The sequence below is a fragment of the Nematocida displodere genome (assembly GCF_001642395.1).
Source record: "Nematocida displodere strain JUm2807 chromosome Unknown 2, whole genome shotgun sequence".
NCBI lineage: Eukaryota > Fungi > Microsporidia > Nematocida > Nematocida displodere.
In genome coordinates this window covers 411,209-434,284 of record NW_027138156.1, presented here as the reverse complement: position 1 = coordinate 434,284, position 23,076 = coordinate 411,209, and the positions used below count along the sequence as shown (strand labels likewise).

Below are 23,076 nucleotides of genomic sequence, written 5' to 3'. Positions count from 1 at the left end.
TCTTAAAAATAAATGGTAAGGGTTTGAATGTGAATGGATAAAAACAAACCAATACCAAATACAAGCTAGAATGAGAATGGACAAAACCAACACAGTATCAAGCAATAGGTTTATTGTTTGGGCTATTGTTTGCTCTCCATCAACGCTTTTTTAGCAGGCGGTTCTTGGCCAGCATCGTTGGATGTTGGCTCTGTGTCGGATATCTTTCTTTTTGGAACTGTTGCAGGGACTGTCTCAAACTCCATGGATTGGTAGGTTTTAACGATATAGTTCTTTAGCATGTACTTGCTAAAGGGTATGCTAACAAAATGCATCTGTTCGTTGGGGTTTTGTATGAGAAGTGCGACAATTTCGGGTGTGATGTTCTCTCGGCACTCTGGGCACCTTATAGGGGATATATCTGCATGCCTACATACGCCGGGCTCTAGCTTGAGCATACTGGCCAAACACTCAAAACAGACTATATGCCCACACTTAAACAAGCCAACAAAAGGCGCTTTGTTTTCCGATCTCCAGTCCTCTTCCTCTTCTGAGCCTTGGCAGACTGAACAGCGGACAACCCCATCCCTCGCTTGCTTGTTTTTGGGCAGAATCTGAGCGGCGTTAGACGATAGGTTGCCGAATATCTCTCCACTGACCCAGTCCTTGTACTTGGCCGCGGGCAGGACATAGATTGTGTTCGGGGCTTTGTGTTCGGGGTTGTTCGGGTTTATGGCAGTATGTCTCAGCTCAAATAGGCTGTGCATTTGTGTGTTCATTTCCCAGCGATGTGTGAGTTTGACTTGTGTTCCTCCAACTCTCAACTCTTCTAGCAATGGCATTGAAAAGTTCGGCCTGCCCCAGCCCTGGGCGGCGGCCAGAAGATCTTTTGCGTTAGGCACGTTAATCACCACACTCTTGATATGGGTAAACCCTAAACCTATCCAACCTAGAAGACATGCCAGCCCGCTAACCTGAAGATTGGCCGTTGGTTTAAAAGTGAGTGTTAGGTTGTTTGTGTTTGTGTTGTAGAAGCCGTTCTTTAGGATGCTAGCCCGGGTTATGGTTATCTGGGGTTCTTCTATGTCCTCAATAAAGAGTTCTATGGGAGAAAACATGTTAAAGACCCTGTGGTCGTGGTGGTTCCATACGCTCTTAAAGAGACCCATGGGCAGAGTAAGACTTTGGAGGTCTCCTCGTTCGAAAAACCTGAACAACGCCACCAGTTCATTGCGTTGGTAGTCAAACACGCCGTTTCCCAGGTTTCTGAGCACCAAGTTGTTCATAGTCTGCCCTAGTGTAGTAAAACAATGCGAGTTATAGCTGGTAAGAAATGGTAGATTGGATAGGGTGAATGTGGTGTCGGCTTCTCTTCTGGCTGAAGAACATGTTTCTAGGTTATTCAGGCATTCAAGATTCTTGATCATACAGTGTGAAACTGTCAGGTTGAACCCGTCTTCCAGATAAAAACATCGGCACATAAACTCAATTGCCTCACCAGATACGTTAGAAAACGACAGGTTTTGAAGTGTGGTGTGTGAGAATTGCTGTGGTATCTGGACCCGGCCGATGTAAATGTTATAAACATCAAGTGTATTTGCTGTTAGGTTTGTGAGCCTCAGCGTTACCAAGCCAAACTTTTCAGAGGCCATCTGTAGCTCGTCCAGGCTTTTGGCAACACTGCTCATGTGAATGTATATCGTTTGTAGTGAAAGACCTGTAAAGTCCAAGGGTGTGTGGGTGTCAGCGTTGTACTTGTTCAAGTCTATCTCAATACAGGGAAGGGATGATAGGTGGTCTGATATTGTTTGGGAACACTCTACCTCTAAGAGGTGTTTTAATTCGGGGTTAGTGTGGGCAAAAAACTCTACGATCTGGAGTAAGCATGTCTGTTTATAGACGGCTCCGTTAATTTCAGCCTCAGTGTCTGAAATAGGCTCTGTCTCGGACATAGGCTCTGGTTCGGGCGAGGACTCAGTCACAAACATAGACTCTGGTTCAGGCGAGGACTCCGTATCGGAGGCTGGTTCGGGATTCATTCTTCTTCTTCTGGAGGGTTGCGTTCTGGGGGTGTTCAGGACTGGTGCCATGGGTTGTGGCACTGATGGTGATGTGTCTGGTGATGTGTCTGGCGATGTGTCCTCTTCAATGGATAGAAGTAACCTCTCTTCCTCACCAGAAGATCTCACACCCACAGCCAAAAACCACCCAAATAACAGAAGTAACACACCCGAATGTGCCAGGTTTCTTGTTTTTTTCGGTCTATTGCATCTCCTCTTGGTCATCATTTCCCGTTAAGTTTTTTTAAAGGTTAAATGAAAATAGTAAACCCAAGCTAACCCGAACACAAACTTGGTCATTAAATTTTAACAATAAGCTTTTTACCAACCAGGCGCCATGACTGCAATTGACGCCCTTGGAAAGGGAATACTACAACTACCAGAAGAATACTTGGAGAAAATACTACTAGATCCACCAAGGAGAAACAGAAGCACACTTGGAGAAGCACTTCCCGTGCTTCCTTCTCTTATTCACTCTTTCCTACAGAGTATACCTATGCCCTGGGAAAAAGAGAAGAAAGTAGCATCTGTCTACAACACAGATGGGATACTCCTCCAAATACGAGGCAAACACACGGATGACAACATTGACTACGTCTGTAAGTGGATAGATACAGTAAGCCATCAACAGGACAGTAATGTTAGTGCGCCAACCAAAAAGAGGCGAACGGTAAGGGAGTATGTTGGCAAAAAGAAGCACTTGCATACTTTTGTACGGAATGGACTGCCACAAATCCGAACCAAACAGGCTCTTTTCCCGTTCCTTTATACCACCAACTTTAAGCAGAAGAACCTACCGCCACAAAACCTTTCGGTAACACATATGCCATGGATGCCAATAAAACGACAAAAACAGCAAAGAGAGGACATTTCAGTTGCTGGCTTTTGTGCAGATAAACACACGCCAAAAACATCCCGAACACCCGAACAGACGCCGAACACGCCGAACACGCCGAACACGCCGAACACACCGAACACACCCGAACAGACACTGAAAACCCCGAAGATGCCCAAAACCCGGGGCAGTCTCAAAAAAGAGTTCAGAAGTAGCATGGCGTGGGCAAAGCTGGGGAGGCTGCTCTGTCTTTTTGGGTGTAGGGTGCTTAACTACACCATAGAAGAGCGAAAAATAAGGTATCTCAAAGTTTCCCAGGACTTTAAGCTCCTGAAAACAAGGCCGCTGACAACAAAGGAGAGAAAGAACAGCAGAATGGGGCAGTCCTTCCATCTTCTTAAAGAGCTGTTTAAGCTGGTTAGCGGTATTGTCTCGGTGTTTGAAGAAAACAGCGAAAGTATGCACACCCCAAATGGAGCAGACAGGCTGTTCCAGGCACTCAGAAACATTGGAACCCGAACGGGCATCTACAGGTACAAATACTCAGCGATCTACCAGATAGCAGAGGTAAAGAGAAGGGTGCAGGCTTTGACAGTGCGCTACAAGGATGAGACTACCACAGTACCGCTTTGGTGCGAGCTATGGCAGGTGTGGATGCACTTTCTCCAGGGCACGTCCCCTCTTCTTGGCCAAAGGCTAGGGCGATACACCGCCCGACGACAGAAGGGGCGGAAGAAACAGGTGCCAATCGTGACCAAGCAAAGAAGAGAGTCAAACAATGATGTAGAGCTAAAACACCGAATTCTTGAAGAAGCTAGGGACCTGTCAGCCCAGACGCTCTCAAAGAAGGGGGAAAGAAGGATCCTCCAGGCTGTGCAAGAGTCCTGGCGCTTCTGGAAGGCCGATCTGCCCTGGACCAGCACCCTTCCCCCCCTTACCACCGCCCTAATCGCTTCAAGAGCTCTTGAGAAAGGACTTACCTGGCTAAGTGAGGCAGTGGCTGGGTTTAGAAAGGCGCAGGCGCTCAGAGTCAGGGACAAAACAGAGCTTAAGAAAACGCAAGGAAAGATTCTTCGCATCATCTTCAAGGCGCAGAGGGGGGTGGAGCGGCAAGCGATACGTGCAGAGCTAGACGGGTTGTGCTCCGCGCAAACACTAGACAAACACCCTCTTCAGGCGTGGCCACACAAACTGTCAATATCAAGCGTCCCTGAAGACGTCCAGCTAGATTTGCTTGAGAACGCTCTAGTCCAGCTCCAGGGGAGGTACACTGTTCGGGCCCAGCTAAAAAAAGAAGACAGAGAGCATCTAGAGTACATAGCCCGAGCAAGGCAGACACTCAAAGAGACGTTGGCAGGCGTGGTGGGGCAGATTGAAAAGAAGAGGGTGTTTAAGCCATTTGGGGCCTACTTTTTAGATGGCCGGGTCCGGTATAGCACCGGCATCGAAGAGACGCTAGCAGACGCCTTTTTGGAGCAATTACTCTCCCACCACGCCACATCTACCCACCTCTTCCGGGGCTGGGTCCTACCACAGGACAGAGAGCCTCTGCCCGTCTCAGTCTACAGCGTGGCAGAGCATATTCAGGACTGGATGAAAAACAGCCAAGAGAGCGGGCAGTGGACAAGCATTGACCTGGAAGTCCTTGGAGAAGAGGTAGATGTATCTTTTCTGCGAGAGCATCTTCTCCTAATACTTGATGAGCGGCTGGTAGCATACGTTATGGCCCGGATCTGTGCCGAGGTTAGGTACAAGGACATGGTCTATACGTGCAGGGCGGGCATTTTCAGGGGAGTCGAGTTCCACCCTTTTTTGCTGCAGTACTTCCTACTATGTGTTGACCTCTCTATAATGGACAGTTTTGTGTGCATTGACGCGCGTAATGCCTTGCTACCTTCATCACCCGAATTACCCAGATTTGCAAAACTCCCCCCGCCTTTGCATAGAGATAACAATCAAATTATTGGATATGTTCGTTGTGGGACTACAAGCCATATTCTATGGAAGGGCGAGGCAGACTGTCCAGCGAGCGGAGAGCACACGAGGCACCCGTGCCAAGACCCCTTTTTGCAAGCTCTTGCGCGGGAGTCGTTGGAGATAGCAGACATCCCGGCAATCTTTAGAGAAAAAAGCGGAGGTTCCCAGAGCCAGCCCCTGCCGGGGTGGCTGGGCAAGAGAATTGCGGCATACATTAGCCAAACACCCCCAAAAGTTGTTTGTCACCAAAAGAATCTTTTCTTTCCGGTGCTTCTAAAGCTAGAGCCGCTGTGGATATCCGTCACCGAAAAAAGAGTCTTCCTGCAAATCTCGGAGCAGGAGCAGGCCAAAGTGGAAGGGGCAGCAGCCAGGATCCTTGCTGAGTCATCCGGTTCAAGTTTTGCCGCCATTGTTAAGCAGTGGAATGGGCTAGTCTGTCGAACCATTCTGTTCTTTAGAGAGACACTCGATGGCCAAACTCTGGATCTGATCCAGCACTCCGAGGCAAAGATACGCGCCAAAATCATGTACCTTATCAACTCCAAAATGAAAAAACGCTACCCGAACGCACTCTTCTACTCGCCAAAGGAAACAGGCGGCCTAAACATGGTCTCCTCCAAGGCTCTCCTTAAGGCAGCCGCGCCATGGCCACAGGAGATGTCGCAATCAGCTGCAGCATACGCTAAGCTCTCAGCTCTTCTCAGCGACTCGCCTGAAGAGAGACTTTCAGCCGTCCACACACTTGGCTTGCAAGGCATAGACACAAGAGGCGTGGGCATCCCCAGACTAGCCACTTTTTCCCGGCACAGTGGGCCAGTGGCTTTGGAGTGTATGTGGAGGGGGCGAAACTATCTCCAGGCAGGAACTAAGCGGTGGACCAGGGAAGAGCATGATGGAAGGTGGATTGACTGGAAAACGTACAAAACACACCTTCCGCCTCTCTCTTCAGAGCTTCTGCACAGCAACACCCTCTATGACCTAGCATACCTCCACTGGCGCAAAGAGTCAGCAGTAGACCACGGATTCCAAGACACTGCAGAGCTAGGAGGCGGGGCATCTCTGATTGGAAATCTAGACTCCGCCCCGAAGACGCAGATAAGAGCACTGCTTGGAGAGTTTTCTCGTCTCCCGAACAAAATGGTAACTCTCTGGTGGAGTCCGGTGATTAACAGAGAAAACCTTGGTCTGGGGCATCCTGTGGAGATAGAAGACACCAGCATTTCAGTGTTTGGCAAGCTTTCTTCGCTTAAGGTCAGCTACTCCAAGCTGTTCAGCGGGTCTCTTTGGAGGCGTTTGCATTCAGAGGTCATCCATAAGGTTTTTCAGGTAGCTGAACATAACGCACTGAAGCTCTCGATTTCCTCCGTGCACATTACAGATGCGCTGGTCCAGCCACCCGAGTACTACTCTCTTTCCCACATCAAAAAAACCCTGATAACTCACGAAGATGTCACCAAGTACAACACCTCCCTCACGCCCTCGCTTATTATATGCCCATCGAGGTCTAGCACCCACTCCAACCCGAAACCCAACCCGAACACTAGCCCAGCATCGATCTGGGTAGTAGTAAGGCTTAGGTGGGGCAATGTTGATTCTCAGCCACTGATTGAAGAGGCAGAGTCCTGGGCTTCTGAAATGATATCTTCAAGCGGAGGGGTTCACACACACACGGGAACAACCGGGCTAGTTGTTCTGCTGGATCTATGCAAGTGCCAGTATCTAGTGCTCCCAACAAGCCCGGTGCTAGAAGATCTAGCCAGCGCCATTGAAGAGAGCTTTTCGGGGTCACTTGCATTGCTCACCTCCGCCAAGATCCTTCAAACCCGCCTGCGGTCCTTGGTTGGGTTCAGCACTGAAGGGCTGCCACAGCTAACACCGGTGGCAGACCCCAGGGAAATGTTCAAGCACAAGCAGGCCATACTTCTTCAAATGAGCAAAGATGCCATCTACATTCTCAATGTAGCAAGTGGGGCATTCCAGGCACAGAGGTTTAAAGCGGGATCTACCATTGTAGCCATCTTCAAAGAAGTATTTGGAGCAGTTGAGCACATGGACGGCGTAGATGCAATCTTTGCAGAAGAAAAGCTTTTTACGCTTCTTTCCAAATCAGGCAAGTCCTACCTCTTCATTCAGGCGCTGTTTACGCTTCCCCTACACCTTCTCCCTCCCCACGCGCCCCCCTCTCTCTATTCTTTTTGGGGTGGGATAAGTCCCTATACCTCGCTCTGCAGGCTTGGGCTAATTTTGCGGCATGCAGAGTCTATCTCGCAGGAGAGTACGTCTCTTCTGGTGGCATCGTATACGGACAAGGAGTGGATTGAAAAGGAGAACCTGCTAATGGTAGATCTATGCACCCACCTTGCCAAAGCCTTGGGCGTCAATGGGGTGCCGTATCTCGAAGGAAGCACCGCCCAGCAAACCTTGCAAAGCGTTATCTTTTCAAAAACCAGAACAGGTTTTCCATTTAAGGAAAAAGACCAGCAAACTTTTTCATGGACATCAATCACTAACTGGAGAGAAAGATACCAAATCAGTGGATCTCTCAACCCTCTTCTCACAACGCCCTCGTTCACCGCTCTCCCCTCCCACACGTCCTCTTTTTCCATCAGTGTTCATCTTTCTAAGCGTCTGGTAGCTTTCTCAGACCCTCTAACACCCGTTCTCTCCCTTCTGGCCAGTGTTCCAGGCAGCTGTCCCCCGAGCACCCAAATACTTATCACACCAGCTCAAAAAGTCACTGATAGACACTTTGTTCTCTCAGCTGAAGGAATAGAAGCGTATGACATCCACGCCGTGGTTCAAACATCTACGCCATTCTCCAGTGGCATTTCCTTTACCTACGAAGGCATCTCTCTGCCCGACTCGGTATACATCATAAAAGTATGCCTGGGGACAGGAGCAGTTACGGGAGAAGTAGCTAAAACAGAACTGTTCAACTCAGTTGCAACAGCCCTCCCCATCTTTTCACTGCCCCTCAGCCAAACACAGGCCGAGCTAACTCTTCTCACAGCACAGCAATGGAACAGAAACCTTACCGACTCTTTCCAAAGGCCCATACTTCTTCCAGGCCCTCCCAAGCCCTTCTACTCCGAGTGCTTCAGACCGAATCATTTCGGGTATACTGGGATCTAAACAGGCCCGCCACCAGTTTCTTTTATTAGTTGCTGCATCTCCCTGTGCCACCTGTCATGTGTTCCGGTTAGTGTTCCGGTTAGTGTTCCGTTTTGGGCTACTTCTTTTTAGAGGTGGCACCAGCCTTTGGATCGGTTTTCAGGTTGCTTTTCGGGTTACACACTGCTGCAGACTCTGTCGCCGTTTTTGCCTTAGCTTTCTTGGAAGTAGTTGTCTCATCTTGTTCAAACAGGATGGACACGAACAAGAACCCCATTATGGCATACTTGACCCAGGCCCACCGGTTGGCCCAAATTGTTAGCATTCCAAGGTAGGGGAACAAAGAGACAAAAACCAAGCTTTGGATGTTCTTTGTTGTAAGATACATTTGCCCCGATTTCCTGTAAAGGAAATTGTCGTTGCTGTTGTTGTTGTCGCCCTTTGTCATCACCCGAAGCTCGCTCCCATTCTTTCCTTTATGGTACCTGTCTATAACCCGGTGAACAATCGGTATTTCCTTTTCCACCACCTGAAAGACACAAATGTCCCCACAGAACACCGTCTTCTTCCAATTAGAGAGGAGAAGAATGTCCCCCCGGTCAAACCCTGGGTACATACTCTCACTCAGCACCACCACAATGGGAGAGTCTGTATTGCACAATACACCAGCAGTCTTCCAAATCATATATGCACTTGTAAGAAGATACGCTGCGTTTATAACCTGAAGGATAGCACATTTCCAAGACATTTTGTTGTACTGCTCTATCTCAGACCGAGAAAAAAGAAGATCGCTTAGTGGTACATATGTCAGAAGAGTCCCAATCTTCATTACAGGAAATAAATATTTTACTATTTAAGAAACAATTCAATGGACTGCTTCGGGGATGGGCAGGCACATAGGCTCCCACGGTGTTGCTACGCCATTGTTACAGTGTTATCACAGGGTTGCCACAGGGTTGCTACGGTAAGCCCTCAGACCCTGACCCAGACCACCCCCACAGCACCAGCCCGACCACATAGCTTATGAAGAATGAAACATTAATTTTTTAGAAGAGATGATTACTCTCACGAGCACCGAGCTAAACTATCTAATATTCAGATATCTAGTAGATGAAGGTTACGCACACTCGGCATACGTCTTCGGAAGAGAAAGTCTGATAGAGGACAATCCCAACACTCCAGAGGTCGAGCATAATGCCCTAAAACAGTACGTAAGCAAGGGAATAGAAATGGAGTACATTGCCAGACACAGTGAAAACGGAAGACTAAAGCGCTGCACAGCAAAGTACTCGATATCCCACTACCACAAGTGCACAGACCAGTCACTAGAAATCTATCCAACCTATTTAGAAACACACAACAGTGACGTGAGTCTGTGTGCTTGGTCGGAGGAGGGCGAGCTAGTCACTGGCAGCCAAAACTGCATGCTTCGTCTCTGGTCTCCCCCATCGATCAAGGGAGAGTGGCAGCTGGGCCAAAACGAGAGCAGCACCCACGGGATCACCGGCCTGGCGATTGAGTCAAGCTCCAGGCTTATTGACGAAAGGCCGGGCACGGTTGTTGTTGGAGCGACCCACAACGGCGACTTGTTTGTTGGCAAGCACGGCCGAGACTGGAGGATTCTTCAGGCCCACAAGGGGCCAATTGTTGCCCTCTCTCTCAGAGAGGCCTCGGTCGTTAGCGGTGGGTGGGACGGTCTCTGCAAAGAGTGGATATTTAACGGGGACAAGCTTGTTGAAAACGACCGCTGGGTGCTTCACAAGGGCCCAGTTATGGACATTCTCTCTTTTCCTACCGGGTTTGTCACCTGCAGTGTCGACACTACCCTCTGTACAGTAGATAAAGAAGGTGCCCCAGTAAAGATGATAGGGCATACCGGGGAGGTCAATTCTATTAAGCGCATAGGCACCAGCATTGTCTCGTGCTCAGACGATGGGACGCTAAAGATATGGAAGTACGGGGTGGCGATGCCAGTAGAAACGCTCACCGGGCACAGCAAAGAGGTCTACTCCGTAGCTACCTCATACCCCCACATTGCTTCGGGCTCTTTTGATGCAGATGTAAGAATTTGGGAGTGTGAGCGAGGCTCTTTAACAGCGGTGCTTCAGGGGCACACCAAAGCCATCTACACCGTTGCGTTCTCACCCGATGGGAGCCTACTCGCCTCAGGGGGGCTTGATTCAACCGTTAGGATCTGGGACACGCGTTCCAACGGTCTGGCCAAAGAGTTTCTCGTTGGCTCGGGCATCTACCAGGTTGAATTTTCTCCGCACAATACAACACTTGCAGTGTGTAGCTCAGACCCCCGGCCAATTGTCCTCGATTTAAGAAGGTAACATAATGAGGCACCCTACCAAGCACCCTACCACAAGGCACCCTGCCACGAGACAGGTGGGTGGTTTTGGAAGAAAATAAATAAATCAAGTATTTAGAAACCGTGTGAAATATTTTATGGTGGCACGAGAAAAGAAACAGAAAGTGGACGTAAAAGCACTGGCAGCCCGTAAAACACCAAGAAAAGCAGCTCAACCATCCAGGCCCGCCACAAAGAAAGGGAAGCTACAACCTGCCGCAGAAAAGATGGAGGCTGAGAACGACCACGACCAGGACTATGAGGTTGACCAGGACTACGACCACGAGGCTGACCACGAGGTTGGCCAGGACCACGAGGCTGACCACGAGGTTGACCAGGAGTCTGACCAGGAAGAGGACCCCGAAACTAACCCCGAGACCCCCACAACCCGAACCCGAAGACAGGCCGTCACTGCCAAACCTGCCACGCTCGCAAAAACTGCAAAACCTAGCGTCCGAGCACCCACCAACGTCGATGAACAACTAATTCTTAACTATTTGATAGAGAATAACAAGCCAACCAATGCAACCGAGGTGGGGCTGCAGCTGCAAACAAAGCTCCAAAAAAAGACGGCATCAATCAAAATACTTGCAGATTTAGCGCTCAAGGGGCAGATTATTGAAAAGGTCTCTGGGAAGTCTCGGATTTATTCGCCCCTGCCCAAGGTAGTCGATCCGGAAGAAGACAACGAGGCCTCCCAAAAACTTATTGAGCTAGAAGAAGAGTGCGCAGTGGTGAAAGAAGAGTCCGAGAGGCTTGCAAGCACCTACAAGGGGCTAGTTAATGAACCCACCAACACAGAGCTCTCAAGCAAGCACTCCCTCACCTCAGAAGAGCTAGCTGCCAAGCTTGAAAAGCTATCGGAGTTCAAAACGTCCTACAAGGCCCCAATCAACCCCGAAGAAAAAGACAAAATCATTGCCAAGACCATCCTTTACCAGAAAGAGGAAAAGAGAAGAAGAAGGATCTTTAACGACATTGTAGCCCAGGTAATGGAAGGAGCAGGCCTCACCAAAGCCGAGCTGTTTTCTGCCTCAGGCATTGAAAACGTTCCACAATGATTTATTAGCCCACCCCAGGCACCCCCGAACAACTCTACACAAGCTAACTGTCACGGATTCAAAAACCTCGAAAACCTCAAAGCCCGAAAACCCCAAAGCAGAAAAGAAGAAAGAATTTGCAAAACTATTATTTAGATGGTTCAGCCTACTGAGAAGAAAAGCACAAAGACAAAACAAAGCGTTGGGGTAGTATTTGACACAAAGGTGGTTACACTGACAAAGACAGCTCCATACGTTCCAAAGGCCCAAACGATTCCTGGTGTTTCCTCATCTGTCCACTACAACCCTGAAACAGACACGGTGTCAGTAACTAAGTTCCCCCGAGGCTTTGGAAAAGCTGTGAGAGCTGCAAGAGAAAAGCTTTCCCTCACCCAGAAACAATTAGCAACTAAAGTAAGCAAGCCCCTCCCAACTATTTTTGCTATTGAGAAAGAAGATGCCATGTTTGACAAGGACCTTATAGCTAAGCTGGAGAAGGTCCTTCAAATAGTCTTTGACCCAAAGCTCAAGAAGGTCTAAGGGTTGTGGGTCAACAGGCTAAAGGTCCATGGACTAACCCGAGATAGGCGCCTGCTCACTCCCGAACTGGCACCAATGCACCATAGGTGGTGTGGGTGGGTGTTCGGGTGAGTGACCAGACAAATAAAAGAGTCAAATGTGGTACATCATGGTACAGTGGTCTGTGGACAGTGGTCTGTGGTACATCATGGTACAGTGGTCTGTGGTACATCATGGTACAGTGGTACAGTGGGGGCCTATAAAAAGTGTTATTTCTTTTTTCTTATGACGACTATACCTTCAATAGATCGAGAGCCCCGGGAGATCTACACCGATCTCTGTGACAGGAAGCAACAAACAGAAACACCAGAGCTCCTAGCACTTGCGGCGTCAATTGAGCAAAAGCTAGAGGGGAGTAGGAGGAAGTGTAACTTTTTCATGTACTCAATGATTGAGATCCTAAGAATCATTGCGCCAACCAACCCCTTTGGAGAGTCAGCACTGGAGGCTCTTTTTATCTATATCTCGCGAAATGCACCAGCGGAGACGGCAGGACAAAGAGCTTTGGAAACAATTGGCAGTTACAAAATGATTGCCGTCATAGATAGACCAAAGACCATCAATGCCCTGGCAGATGCAGCACTTGCACACCTATCCAAAACATGGTCTGTACCGCTGCTAGAGGCTATTATTGAGGAAAAAGAGGAAGAGCTTGGCCGAGAAACCAAAAACAAGATTATTAGAAAAATAGCTGAAGGAAGCACGCACTTGGACGCCTTTCTGGAGAAAAACCCTTTTCTGTTCCAGAAAAGCGTTGAGGAGTATGTGTTCGGGCAAGCAAAGGGCAGGGTTGCATACATCAAAAAATTCAATGAGATATCAAAAAGTGTGATTACAGAGACGCTGGTTGAAAAAGTGGTGGAAGATACCCAGACGAAAAAAGACTTGATTGTGTTCCTTAAAGAGGCCACGGTGCGGCGGGAAATCCTTCGGGTGCTCGTTTCACTTGCAGAGGACCGGTCTTCTTGGGTGCGCATTCAGATTCCACTTGTTCTGCTAAAGAGGTCGCAAGATCCTTTCTATACCGCTGCCATCTCTTCGGAGATAAGAAGCGAGGCGCAAGAGATTTGGATTCGAAGGACTCTTGATACCTCACCTTTGGTACGTTCGGGCCTTGTCAACGCCACCACTGCCAAAGACCTATCGATACTAGGCAGCGAAGCATCAAGCGCCTTGGTTGAAAGGTTGGCGGACATAGAGAACGAAGTCAGAAAAGCAGCAATCCAGCTTCTTGGCATGGAGTACCTGAACCTTATTGAGCAAGCAGAGAAAAACAGCAAAATGTATCCACCAGACATCTGTTTTATATGCAGGCCCAAGGACAAGAAGATGGACAATTTACTGTTGATCCTTAAGTCGACATGGATCCCTGAGTTTGAGTATCAGAAAGGTTTGCTAAGGCATTTCTTCTCCACTCTTTATAACGGCCAAAACACCAACCCACAAAGCAATCCCCAAAGAGTCATTTCTGAAATGTTGTTATTACAGGGTTATCAGGCCGCTTCACTCGATACTGTTGAGAAGCTAGCCATCTTTAAATACACCATTCCGGACCTTGGGCTTGTTCTGGCCGACCACCCCACCTGCAGCTCTCACCGCGGACCAATTGCCATACTTAGAGACCTGGCTATAAACAAAAGGCCGGGTATGGAACACGTCACCAAAGAGACCCCAATCTTTTTGCTCGTTATGATGGCTGAAGCATACCCATCAGAAGAAGTTCCCTTGGAGCTGCTGGCTACACTCAAGGCAGCACTTCCCAGAGCCGATGACAAAGATTTCTACCACATCGCCCATCTAATCACAAGTGCTGAGTATGCCACTGGACAGGGCTGGACTGATGTTGATACAACGAACAGGAGGGTCAAGGACTACGTCACGCTAAAAGCACTGGCCACCAATGAAGAAGACGCAGCATCCTTTGACCTGTCCCAGATAGCACCCGACACATCCCGAACAGAACCTGACAAGTCCCGAGCCCTTGAGCCGGCACAAAAAGAAGCTATGCTCAGCCATGCAATCAAAGACAACTATGAAGTGGCGCACATGCTGCTTCTAGACCTTTGGGAATGCCATATTCGTGTATCTGCCCTGGAAAAAGCCGTTATGAAATACCTGTTTTCAAAGACCTATGATCAGATTGCCGTGCTAGATTGGATGCCCTTGTTTAACAACCGCCTAGGCTTAGGCCTACCAAAGTCCTTAAGGCCAGACATAAGCCTGTTATACGTTGTTGTTGCTTTTAGCTGTTCGAGAGAAAATGCCAGCATGTTTAACCCCGACCACATGCGCTCCATCATTCCCGTGCTTTGCTGGGCCTTTATGGAGAATGGAATATCCCGGGCCTCTGAAATAATCATGCTTATCTGCACAGTGCACCCAGAGCTCTTTAAAGACGCCTTTTCCGTGTTTATCAATCTACTCCGATTCAAGGTAGATGACCCCGAGGTACAGGCAGAGATGTACACCCTGGCCAGTGCAGTATCCAATGCCCTATTCGTTGAAGCGAGAAGGCTTGGAAACAACCCGAGCCAGTACGACACAGGGCTGCCAGAAGGTCTCTACGACAGGTTTAAGCAGCTTGGTGGGTGGTCAGCTACCCTCACACTCCTTGATGAAGACCAGTTCTACTCAAACATCTTAACCTATAGAGAAAAGCCGAAGAAATAAACCTTACCACTTACCCCGAATACCCCGAATACCCTGAATACCCCGAACAACCTGGTGCAAGTGCTGTGGGGCGGTACAGTACAGTACATGTGCACAAGCATCACCATTTATTGTTTGTCCGGGGGTGTGGGTCCACTGTCTTGGTGGTTTTCGGACCTACTCCGATCTTTGGCAGCGATTATCATATTTTCCAAACCCTCCCGAACACTATAGATCTCTTCTTCCATGCGCTGAAGACAATATTCCCTCCGATTATTGATATAATTCTCAATGGTAAGGCCAGGCTCAGGCTCAGAGCCAAAGTCATCGTCTTCGTCTTCTTGGTGCAGTAGTTGATATTCTTGTTCTTGCCGCCGTCGTTGATATTCTTGATATTCTTGTTGATAGGCATTTGTTATCTTGTAATATTGTTGTTCCTGTTCCCGGAGCATAGGCTCAACCCTATACAGAGACTCAGCAATGACTATTGGGGGAGGCATGGTTATGGGCTTAAATGGTGGTCTGAGCAATTTCCAAGGTTCGAGGTTGTGGTTGGGTTCAGTGTTCGGCATAGGGCAAGGTTCGAGGTCGGGCTTGAGGTGGGGGTTGTGGTTGGGGTTGTGGTTGGGGTTGGAGATGGGTTCAGGGTTAGGTTTGTGGGTTGGCATAGAGGGGCTGGTTGTCATGGGTATGCCCATGAACCCAGATAGGCCGTACATGAGGCTGTCCATGAGGCCGTCCCTGACGCTTTCCATGGGGCTGTTCTTGGGGTTGTCCCTTGGCATTGTTGTGGGGCTATTCTTGGAGCTGTTCTTGGGGGGGCTGTCGTCCTTGGGGTGCTCCTTGGGGGGGTTCTTGGGGTGGTCCACAAGGCGCTCCAGGGGGCTGTCCATAAACGTTGGTGTGGGGTGGTTCATACGGCGGTCCGAGGGACTGCCCATAGGCATTGTTCTGGGGCGGTTCATACGGCTGTCCTTGGAGGGGTTCTTGGGGTGGTCCATGAAGCTGTCGTCCATGGGGCGGTCCATAAGCATTTTTCTGGGGCGGTCCAAAAGGCTGTTCTTGGGGCGGTCCAAAGGTGTTTTGGGGTTTAGTTGGGTGTTGGTGGATGAAAAGCTTGATATGGTGTGGGATGTGGAGACTGTGCTTGATATGATTCGAGTTATTTCGGATGCTTTCTCATTTGGCTGGGTAGGCAGTGCCTGGGCTATTTGCTTGGCGATGGCCTCGGGGTTAAGGTCAGTTTCCACGCGGTTTTTAAGTCCTTCAAGCGTAGATAGGATCTGTTTAAGGGTATTTAACGCTGTCTCAGTGTGCTGGTTGAGTGTTTGATTCAGAGTAACTAGACCGTCTAGATCCTTGACAACCCGGCTCTCCTCGGCCTCCCTGAAACCTTGTGTTCGGCCTGGTTCAGGTAGGCTATCTACTTCCATGGCTATAGGTCTAGACCCGTCTGTGGACAACCTAGGCTTGGGTGGTGGTGTAAGCATGCTTGGGTGCAGCGTAGGCACCTCAGTGCCCGGGGTGTAGTTAATTCCTCTGTGAGCTAGCATACTGCGCTGGAGATGGTTGATTTCTTTCAAAATCAGATTCGCTTTTGAGCATGACAGTGGAGAAGCTGCCTCACAGTTGCCGCTCACCGACCAAAGATCCTGGTCCACGCTTGCAGTGCTGGTGCCCGAACTACCCTGCTCATCCGAGGCCGCAGCCACTGCACCATAGACCAGACCAAAACACGCCAAGAAATAGATATGCATGGTCTCTGTTTTTTCTTCCTATTTATAGTTGTGTTCTGGCATACCTCCACCAAAGAATCAGCTGATGCTTCGCCCCGGCCTGTTCGCCCAAGGCTTTATTTGATTTTTTTATATTCAAGAGATGTACCGCATACTAGCACACGAGCTGCTCAGTAAAAAGCCTGAAAGCACCATTCAGCTGATAGGAACGGCCAAAACAAACACCACCACTGGATCTATTTCTCTTGTGGGCACAGATGGTTCCACCGTTAAGATAGAGAACCTTGAATCACCCGATGTAGCCAAGCTCTCCCAGGCCAATGGACAGGTAGTTGTGCTTAGAGGTCTCTTTGAAGACGGTGCTTTTTCAGCCGAGATAGTAACCACCTTTGAAGAACCCTTATCTGTAGAGCTTTTTGAACAGGTTTTAAATGAGTCAGTGAAATTTACTGCCCTCTTCTAGCCCCACCCACCAACACAACCACCGACCAAATAAATCCCTGGTTAACCACCCCAACGCCCACCTGCCAAGTCTAGGCACCCAATGGGTCTATTTATTTTTGTAACCTATCTTGGCAACTTGACCATCACCATAGTAATGGCAATGAAACTAGGTTTCACCTGTATATTTAAGCAAAAATAGAGGGGGTGGTAACAATGGGGGGAAAGATTAGCTACATCACCAAAGGACAAACTGAGCAGAAAGTCTTCTCTTTAGACATAGGGAAGAAAGGTCTCAGCCAGATCCCGGCAGAAGTATTTTCCTCCTCCGCCCTGAACTGGCTGATTGTCTCCAATAACAAAATCAAGGAAGTGCCCAAAGAAATCAAGCACATGAGCAACCTCACAAGGCTGGCGCTCAACGACAACTGGATAGAGGTCATAGCTGAAGAAATGGGCGAGGTAACCAACCTGACCTGGGTAGATCTTACCCGAAACAAGCTCAGAGACCTTCCAGACTCTCTTTCTAATCTTAAAAACATTGCAGGTCTTGGGCTTAGTGAAAATCGCTTTGAGAGCATTCCAAAGTGTGTCTTCGGGATGACCTCGCTCTGTAAGTTCGGGTTTTTCAGTAACAAACTTACTGCAGTCCCCCCAGAAATATCTCTGCTGTACAACCTTACCAAAATAGATCTGAGCAACAACGACATTGTCACCATTCCCAGGGAAATATGCCGACTAACTAAGCTCGTTTGGCTTAACCTGAGCAACAACAAAATCAAACAGCTACCTGAGGAAATGGGCAAGCTACACCTCCTCCAGGAGCTTGGCTTGGGGAACAACTGTCTGACAGCGCTACCTGACCTTGGCGCCCTGAAAAAGCTGACCATTCTTCCCATTTACAGGAACCAGCTAGAAGTCCTTGGTAGCTGGGTGAACAAGCTTGTGAAAGTGGAGAAGCTTGATTTTAGCAACAACCGGCTCAAAACCATCCCCATCTCCATCTTTGAGCTAAAAAGACTCAAGTACCTCAACATCAAAAACAACCACATTGAAGAGTTTGACCTGAAAGCTGCAGACGTGGCCAACTCCCAGATCGAAGTTATTGACATCAGCGATAACAAGCTCAAACACATCCCGTACAAGCTCTTCACGGCCTTCCCGGGCCTAGCCACCCTGCGTGCTGGAGGCAACCCGTACGAAAACGAGCGCACCACCACCCCCGCTGAGTGTCCTTCGCTTAGACAGCTGTGCACCTCCATTGGCACTGCCCAGCACCCCCTTAAGGAAAAGCCCAAAGAAGTAGGAGATACCTGTGACGAGTGCCGAAAGTGGTTCTCTTACGCCCCAAGAATTGCCCTGAGAAAGCAGAACTCTCTTGACGGCCGAAGAGTAATTGTAAAGAAAGTGCTATGCTCATTCGTGTGCCTGCACATGGGCTAAGACGTAATAAATAGATGATACCAATCAGATGTCACGGGTCATGTCGAGGGGCCACGGGTCATGGTTTGGGTTCTGGGCCAAGTGTAATTTATTCAGGGCTTAGCTGCTTAAACAGTTCGTTCATCTGTTGGAGAACGTTTTTTACTTTGGGATCAACGCTTTTATCCTTACCTGAAATCTGCTCCAATTCTTCTTTCCCGAAGCAGAAGGACATGTCGTCAATGTGGACAACCATTGACTTTCTTCTCTTTTTTTCAGCTTCTTCGTCTGTGTGGCTCTTGCCTTTTCTTTTGTCCGGGTTGAGGCTTGGGGTACACTGGGCCTTGGCTCTGGCCTCTTCCTGGGCTTTGGCCTCTTCTTGGGCTTTGGCAAGGCGTATGATGATCTCTTCCTCTCTTTTGTTGGCGATGTCTTGAAGGTACGCGTTTATAGAGAAACTTTCATACTTTGGCTCTCGCTCAAAGAAGTCCTCAATCTTTTGCTTGCACGTGAAGTACAGTCCGTGGATGTACTCCTTTCTTTTGGCCAGGAGCTTGATGAAGAGATCGTCAATTGCTAATTGCTCCATAGAAGAAATAAAAACCTCACAAATATTAGTGGGGTTCGGGTTTTCGGGTTTTCAGGGTTTGCGGGTTTTGTAGGGTTGCGGTTTCAAGAGATTCGGAGTGTACCCCTAGCTAGCCCCCTAAACACGTGTGCAGCAGCAAGAAGCCATTCCCCAGAGCCAGCAGCAAAGAAAAACCAAGATCTGTCGAGAGAGCTGCCGCATGGAGTGGTGGTTGTGGGTGGTTAAGCATGCTCCCTGCCCCAATAACGTGTGCTCCAATCGCATGCAGAGACACTGCAAGAACTAAAAGATGCCCGGCCATTAGAGCTGCCGGGGGAGAAAGCAGAGAGATAAGCGAGCTTCCAGCGTAGACAGAAAAGGCAATCAGAAACACAATCGAGGCTACATTCGCTGCATAAACGGGGTACATGGTTAAAAAGCTCCGGTTTTTGTGGGTGCTGCCATCGGGCGTGTCCTCGGTGCGCCTAAGCCCCAGGGTGTACCCAAAGACCCAGGGAAAGAGGAACCTGCTAAGCCCAAAGGCTACCCACCCCAAGAACGCTGCATACATTGCCCCACACCCAATCCACACCCCGGGCCCTGAAATGCGGTAGCTTTGGCACCAAGCCAGGACCTGGTACATAACTAGGACCACGGTTGCCAGGGACCCAAAAAGGAAGAAAGAGGAGGCCAGCAAGTACTTCCTCAGGAAGTGTGTGTAGCAAACGACTTTGTCCATTAGGTCGGGCGTTGATGTGAGGTACACCTCTCTTGAGCCACTCTTCCTAGCCACCTCACTGAGAAAGCTGCGTGCAGAAAGAACCCTTACCCCAAAAATACGGCGTAGCATTTTGGTAAGCTTTGGGTCCAAGTCTTCAGCTAGCTTGGGGCACAAAAGGCGCCGAACCAGGCGCCTGTCCTCCTGTGAAAGAGCGCTCTGGCTTGAAATGTTTTCTATTTCCTTCATTGTCTGGTTGTAGTCTTGGTAGTGCTCCAAAACCATCTGGTTGAGAGCTCTTTGGACGGCAATCAGCTTTTCCTGGGTGAGCCGCGCGGCCAGGGAGGTGAGGGTTTTCGGTGGTGTGTCGTTACGGGCTGTGAGCTGGATAGCAAGCTGGGCCGCTGGGTCGTTCTGGAGGTGGTGGTGGTGGTCCTTCTGGGTCGGAAGCGGTGCCGTTGGGGACAGTGTGTCTAGATCTTGAATCGAAAAAAACGTTTCAAGTGAATCTTTCCTTTTTTGGAGTTTTTTTCTGGCAAGATTGATCCGATCAAGAATGTTGCACTTTCTTTCAAGGAGCTCTTCTATCCGAAGGGACAGAACCTCCCTGAGAATGATTGGGTCGTTAGAAGAAGTTATCAGAGAAAGACTTTCTTCGCTTTCTTTGAGGAGGGTGCTACTTGCCTGCATCTTGTCCTCCAAGTGCTCCAACTCCTCCAGGCAGCGTTCTAGCTCGCTGTAATACTCCTGGATGGTGCCAAGTGGATCGTTCTTTCCCAGGCCCAGAAAAGAGCCTTGTTCCCGAACAAAAGTGCGTGTGTCTTCAAGAGTGGTGCTGGTAGACGTGTTCATTTTATTGTGATGTCTTTGGCTTATTTATGCTTTTACTCCGTATCACCAACCCAATGCAACGATTGACCAATCATCAGTCAACGGGGTAACTGTCTGTTCCCCCTGGGTTTGTCGGTTTCGGGTTTTCGGGTTTTCGGGTTTTCGGGGTGCGCTGCATTACTCGCTCTCTAGAGAAAGAAGCGTCTCAAGGCTGGTGTATTTGGTCCACCCAGCTGCTGAAAGGTGCCTTCCTCGTACAAGCACCACTAAATAAAGCCCCAGTGAAAGAACCCCTCCAACCAAGTACTTTGCCTCCTCTGGAAGCCCCAGAAACACTTTGGCCCCCCACCTAAGATAGATGCCAATGATATACTGCATCACCGCAACCAAAGATACTGGGGCCAACGGTCTTTCCAGGGCTGCTGTGTCTCTGACAAGAACGGGCGTCCGTGCAACTTTGTACCTAAACAGAAGGTCGATGTCTCTCAGCCCGTGCACCAGCACATCCACCTTCTCTGAGGCCGTGAAAGACCGTGCTAGAACGTAGATGCACTGGCAAAGACCGAGACACTTGCACTCCCTCCTAAGTCTTTGGATGTCCTCTGAGGAGACAATAATCAAAGGATGGAGCGTTTTAACCATTCCTCTACCTATTATCCGTACATTGTTTGCATTCATATAGTAGTAGACAATAGTGAACAGGAGCAGATAGGCAATACCTGGCAATAGACAAAAGCTACTTCTTATCTTCATAAATTTAAAAAACTTCTTATCTTCATAAATTTAAAACCTACCCCCTACCATACCTTACCATACCTTACCACCCTACCTACCTACCTTACCTCATACCATACCATACCTAGGACTGGATAAACGTAGGCTTGGCAGCTGAGTCGCCCTTACAGATCATTCGAATGACTCTCTCAGCATCTTGCCTCGATGCACACTCAATGACGCCAGTCTCGGAGATGGAAAGCACCCCGGGGTATGTTGACAGATGCTCATTGGTCATCCATTTTTGACGGTTATTGATGATAAACCTGGCTTTGGTTTCAGCGCTGTGGTAGGGCGACCTAATTCTTTGGGTGATTTTATGGAGTTGGTCAACAATGGGCAAAAGGTCTTCTGGCAGGTCGCTTCTCTGGCTAAGGATTTCAATCAGTCTTCTTTGCTTATCTATCAGTAGCCTTGACTGCTCTTTGCGGGGGTCTCTTGCCTCCCGCCCCTCTCGCCCGTGAAAAGGTCTTTCGTCTACCTCCATAACGTTTTCATCGACTGCCTGGTGGCTGAAGTAGCACCCCGGCCTTCGGCAGTTGCCGTTATCCCGGCAGGGTCTTTTTTGGTAGCCCAAAAGCTTCCCAACAAAGGCTCCTATGTTGTTCTGGAAGACCGGTTCAAAGGTGGTGGTAAGCACCAGCCGTGGATCTGGGTGGCTCTCTCTGGAAAGTTCTTCGAGCTTATCGATCACCTCGTCTGGGCTGAAACTAGAAAGTTTGGGAATCTCTTTCCTCAGGTAGAATCTTAAGTTCTTGTCTACCTCCGGTATTCTTTCGTTTGGTCTGCTGCCTCCAATGCCATAGCCCTGTATGTCCTCCATTAAAAAAGAAATCGTAATTTTTTTAATGAGCAACCAAGAAGACCCAAACACCGAGAATAAAAAGAACGTGGGCGATCAGATAGACGTAATCATCAACTACCTCCTCTCCAAGCCCTCGCTTGAAAGACTGGCAAACATCAAAATAGTTGATTTAGAAAGATACTACAAAATAGAAGCTATACTTCTAAACCTCTACCAGCAACGCTCAGAGCCTCTGGACGAGGCCAAGTTCCTTCTCATCCTCCAAAGCACCGAGCAAAAACAGAAACGCTTGATTTACAGCAGACGTTCAGGCATCCTTGATTTAGACGACTGATGGGCCTCGCAGTGGTTACGGTGCCAAGGTCTCGCAGCGGGCCGTTGATGTTCGGGATGGCTGGTTCTAAAATTTTTATGGCTACCAAGAAACACGAGATACTGGAGCAGTTAGAGGACGGGCTAAAAGGGGCTAAGTTTAGAATACTGAACGAAGTACTTTACAGAAAGACGGACAAGAACATGAACGCTGAGCTCTTCAAAAAGTACCACGAGGGTTTTGAGCACCAAGTGAGGAAATGGCCCTTTAACCCGCTCAGTGCCGTTATAAGCCAGGTGAATAAGCTAGATGCTAAGCTGGTTATAGCAGACCTTGGCTGTGGTACGGGCGAGCTTGGAAGAAAGTTCAACACCCGGAAGGTCTACTCCTTTGATTTAGTTCGGCCTGAGGGAAAGAGCGATGTCATTGAAGCAGATATAAGAAACATTCCACTGGGCAATGCCTCGGTTGACATTGCCATTTGCTGTCTTTCTCTTATGGGAGAGAATGCTGCCCCCTACGTCACTGAGGCGCACCGCATTCTAAAGCCTGGAGGTCTCTTCAAAGTAGCTGAAATAAGAAGCAGGCTGCTAAAAATAGACTCTTTCGTCTCTCCAATGGCCATCCACGGCTTCCAGCTGCTTAGGAAGGACCTTGAAAGCAACTTCTTCTGTTTCTTCGACTTTAAAAAGACCGACCCCAAGTCCAAGCATCTCCCCCCCATTCCTCTCAAGCCCTGCGTCTACAAAAAGAGGTAGTGATAGTGATACGGGGCCTGTGCTGCGAACCCCAAACACACCCGAACTAACCCGAACTAACCCGAACTAACCCGAACACAAACCCCAAACACCGCAAACCCCAAACACCGCAAACACCGAACACACA

General features: G+C 48.9%; 16 protein-coding genes across 16 annotated transcripts; 9 read left to right on the top strand and 7 right to left on the bottom strand.

The window, feature by feature from the left end:
- Positions 1-122: 122 nt before the first annotated feature.
- On the bottom strand, positions 123-2,267 carry NEDG_00859 (uncharacterized protein; the record flags this gene model as incomplete). Its single annotated transcript, XM_067688277.1, has 1 exon — positions 123-2,267. The coding sequence occupies one exon, from the start codon at positions 2,265-2,267 to the stop codon at positions 123-125; it is 2,145 nt and encodes a 714-aa protein (XP_067544374.1).
- Positions 2,268-2,376: 109 nt separating this feature from the next.
- On the top strand, positions 2,377-7,983 carry NEDG_00858 (pre-mRNA-processing factor 8; the record flags this gene model as incomplete). Its single annotated transcript, XM_067688276.1, has 1 exon — positions 2,377-7,983. One exon carries the CDS (start codon positions 2,377-2,379, stop codon positions 7,981-7,983), a length of 5,607 nt encoding a protein of 1,868 aa, XP_067544373.1.
- A 97-nt stretch (positions 7,984-8,080) lies between these two features.
- Positions 8,081-8,791, bottom strand: NEDG_00857 (signal peptidase, endoplasmic reticulum-type; the record flags this gene model as incomplete). The annotated part of the gene is made up of 1 exon (XM_067688275.1): positions 8,081-8,791. The coding sequence occupies one exon, from the start codon at positions 8,789-8,791 to the stop codon at positions 8,081-8,083; it is 711 nt and encodes a 236-aa protein (XP_067544372.1).
- A 226-nt stretch (positions 8,792-9,017) lies between these two features.
- Positions 9,018-10,298, top strand: NEDG_00856 (transducin (beta)-like 1; the record flags this gene model as incomplete). The annotated part of the gene is made up of 1 exon (XM_067688274.1): positions 9,018-10,298. The coding sequence occupies one exon, from the start codon at positions 9,018-9,020 to the stop codon at positions 10,296-10,298; it is 1,281 nt and encodes a 426-aa protein (XP_067544371.1).
- Positions 10,299-10,413: 115 nt separating this feature from the next.
- On the top strand, positions 10,414-11,376 carry NEDG_00855 (26S proteasome regulatory subunit, ATPase 3, interacting protein; the record flags this gene model as incomplete). Its single annotated transcript, XM_067688273.1, has 1 exon — positions 10,414-11,376. One exon carries the CDS (start codon positions 10,414-10,416, stop codon positions 11,374-11,376), a length of 963 nt encoding a protein of 320 aa, XP_067544370.1.
- Positions 11,377-11,511: 135 nt separating this feature from the next.
- Positions 11,512-11,895, top strand: NEDG_00854 (putative transcription factor; the record flags this gene model as incomplete). Its single annotated transcript, XM_067688272.1, has 1 exon — positions 11,512-11,895. The coding sequence occupies one exon, from the start codon at positions 11,512-11,514 to the stop codon at positions 11,893-11,895; it is 384 nt and encodes a 127-aa protein (XP_067544369.1).
- A 264-nt stretch (positions 11,896-12,159) lies between these two features.
- NEDG_00853 (uncharacterized protein) lies at positions 12,160-14,604 on the top strand (the record flags this gene model as incomplete). The annotated part of the gene is made up of 1 exon (XM_067688271.1): positions 12,160-14,604. One exon carries the CDS (start codon positions 12,160-12,162, stop codon positions 14,602-14,604), a length of 2,445 nt encoding a protein of 814 aa, XP_067544368.1.
- A 107-nt stretch (positions 14,605-14,711) lies between these two features.
- NEDG_00852 (uncharacterized protein) lies at positions 14,712-16,340 on the bottom strand (the record flags this gene model as incomplete). The annotated part of the gene is made up of 1 exon (XM_067688270.1): positions 14,712-16,340. One exon carries the CDS (start codon positions 16,338-16,340, stop codon positions 14,712-14,714), a length of 1,629 nt encoding a protein of 542 aa, XP_067544367.1.
- A 121-nt stretch (positions 16,341-16,461) lies between these two features.
- On the top strand, positions 16,462-16,782 carry NEDG_00851 (uncharacterized protein; the record flags this gene model as incomplete). The annotated part of the gene is made up of 1 exon (XM_067688269.1): positions 16,462-16,782. One exon carries the CDS (start codon positions 16,462-16,464, stop codon positions 16,780-16,782), a length of 321 nt encoding a protein of 106 aa, XP_067544366.1.
- A 194-nt stretch (positions 16,783-16,976) lies between these two features.
- NEDG_00850 (uncharacterized protein) lies at positions 16,977-18,203 on the top strand (the record flags this gene model as incomplete). The annotated part of the gene is made up of 1 exon (XM_067688268.1): positions 16,977-18,203. One exon carries the CDS (start codon positions 16,977-16,979, stop codon positions 18,201-18,203), a length of 1,227 nt encoding a protein of 408 aa, XP_067544365.1.
- An 88-nt stretch (positions 18,204-18,291) lies between these two features.
- NEDG_00849 (uncharacterized protein) lies at positions 18,292-18,771 on the bottom strand (the record flags this gene model as incomplete). Its single annotated transcript, XM_067688267.1, has 1 exon — positions 18,292-18,771. One exon carries the CDS (start codon positions 18,769-18,771, stop codon positions 18,292-18,294), a length of 480 nt encoding a protein of 159 aa, XP_067544364.1.
- Positions 18,772-18,880: 109 nt separating this feature from the next.
- NEDG_00848 (uncharacterized protein) lies at positions 18,881-20,320 on the bottom strand (the record flags this gene model as incomplete). Its single annotated transcript, XM_067688266.1, has 1 exon — positions 18,881-20,320. The coding sequence occupies one exon, from the start codon at positions 20,318-20,320 to the stop codon at positions 18,881-18,883; it is 1,440 nt and encodes a 479-aa protein (XP_067544363.1).
- A 156-nt stretch (positions 20,321-20,476) lies between these two features.
- Positions 20,477-21,052, bottom strand: NEDG_00847 (uncharacterized protein; the record flags this gene model as incomplete). The annotated part of the gene is made up of 1 exon (XM_067688265.1): positions 20,477-21,052. One exon carries the CDS (start codon positions 21,050-21,052, stop codon positions 20,477-20,479), a length of 576 nt encoding a protein of 191 aa, XP_067544362.1.
- A 106-nt stretch (positions 21,053-21,158) lies between these two features.
- On the bottom strand, positions 21,159-21,896 carry NEDG_00846 (uncharacterized protein; the record flags this gene model as incomplete). Its single annotated transcript, XM_067688264.1, has 1 exon — positions 21,159-21,896. The coding sequence occupies one exon, from the start codon at positions 21,894-21,896 to the stop codon at positions 21,159-21,161; it is 738 nt and encodes a 245-aa protein (XP_067544361.1).
- Positions 21,897-21,921: 25 nt separating this feature from the next.
- On the top strand, positions 21,922-22,212 carry NEDG_00845 (programmed cell death protein 5; the record flags this gene model as incomplete). Its single annotated transcript, XM_067688263.1, has 1 exon — positions 21,922-22,212. One exon carries the CDS (start codon positions 21,922-21,924, stop codon positions 22,210-22,212), a length of 291 nt encoding a protein of 96 aa, XP_067544360.1.
- NEDG_00844 (ribosomal RNA-processing protein 8) lies at positions 22,212-22,949 on the top strand (the record flags this gene model as incomplete). Its single annotated transcript, XM_067688262.1, has 1 exon — positions 22,212-22,949. The coding sequence occupies one exon, from the start codon at positions 22,212-22,214 to the stop codon at positions 22,947-22,949; it is 738 nt and encodes a 245-aa protein (XP_067544359.1).
- Between the last annotated feature and the right edge of the window lie 127 nt (positions 22,950-23,076).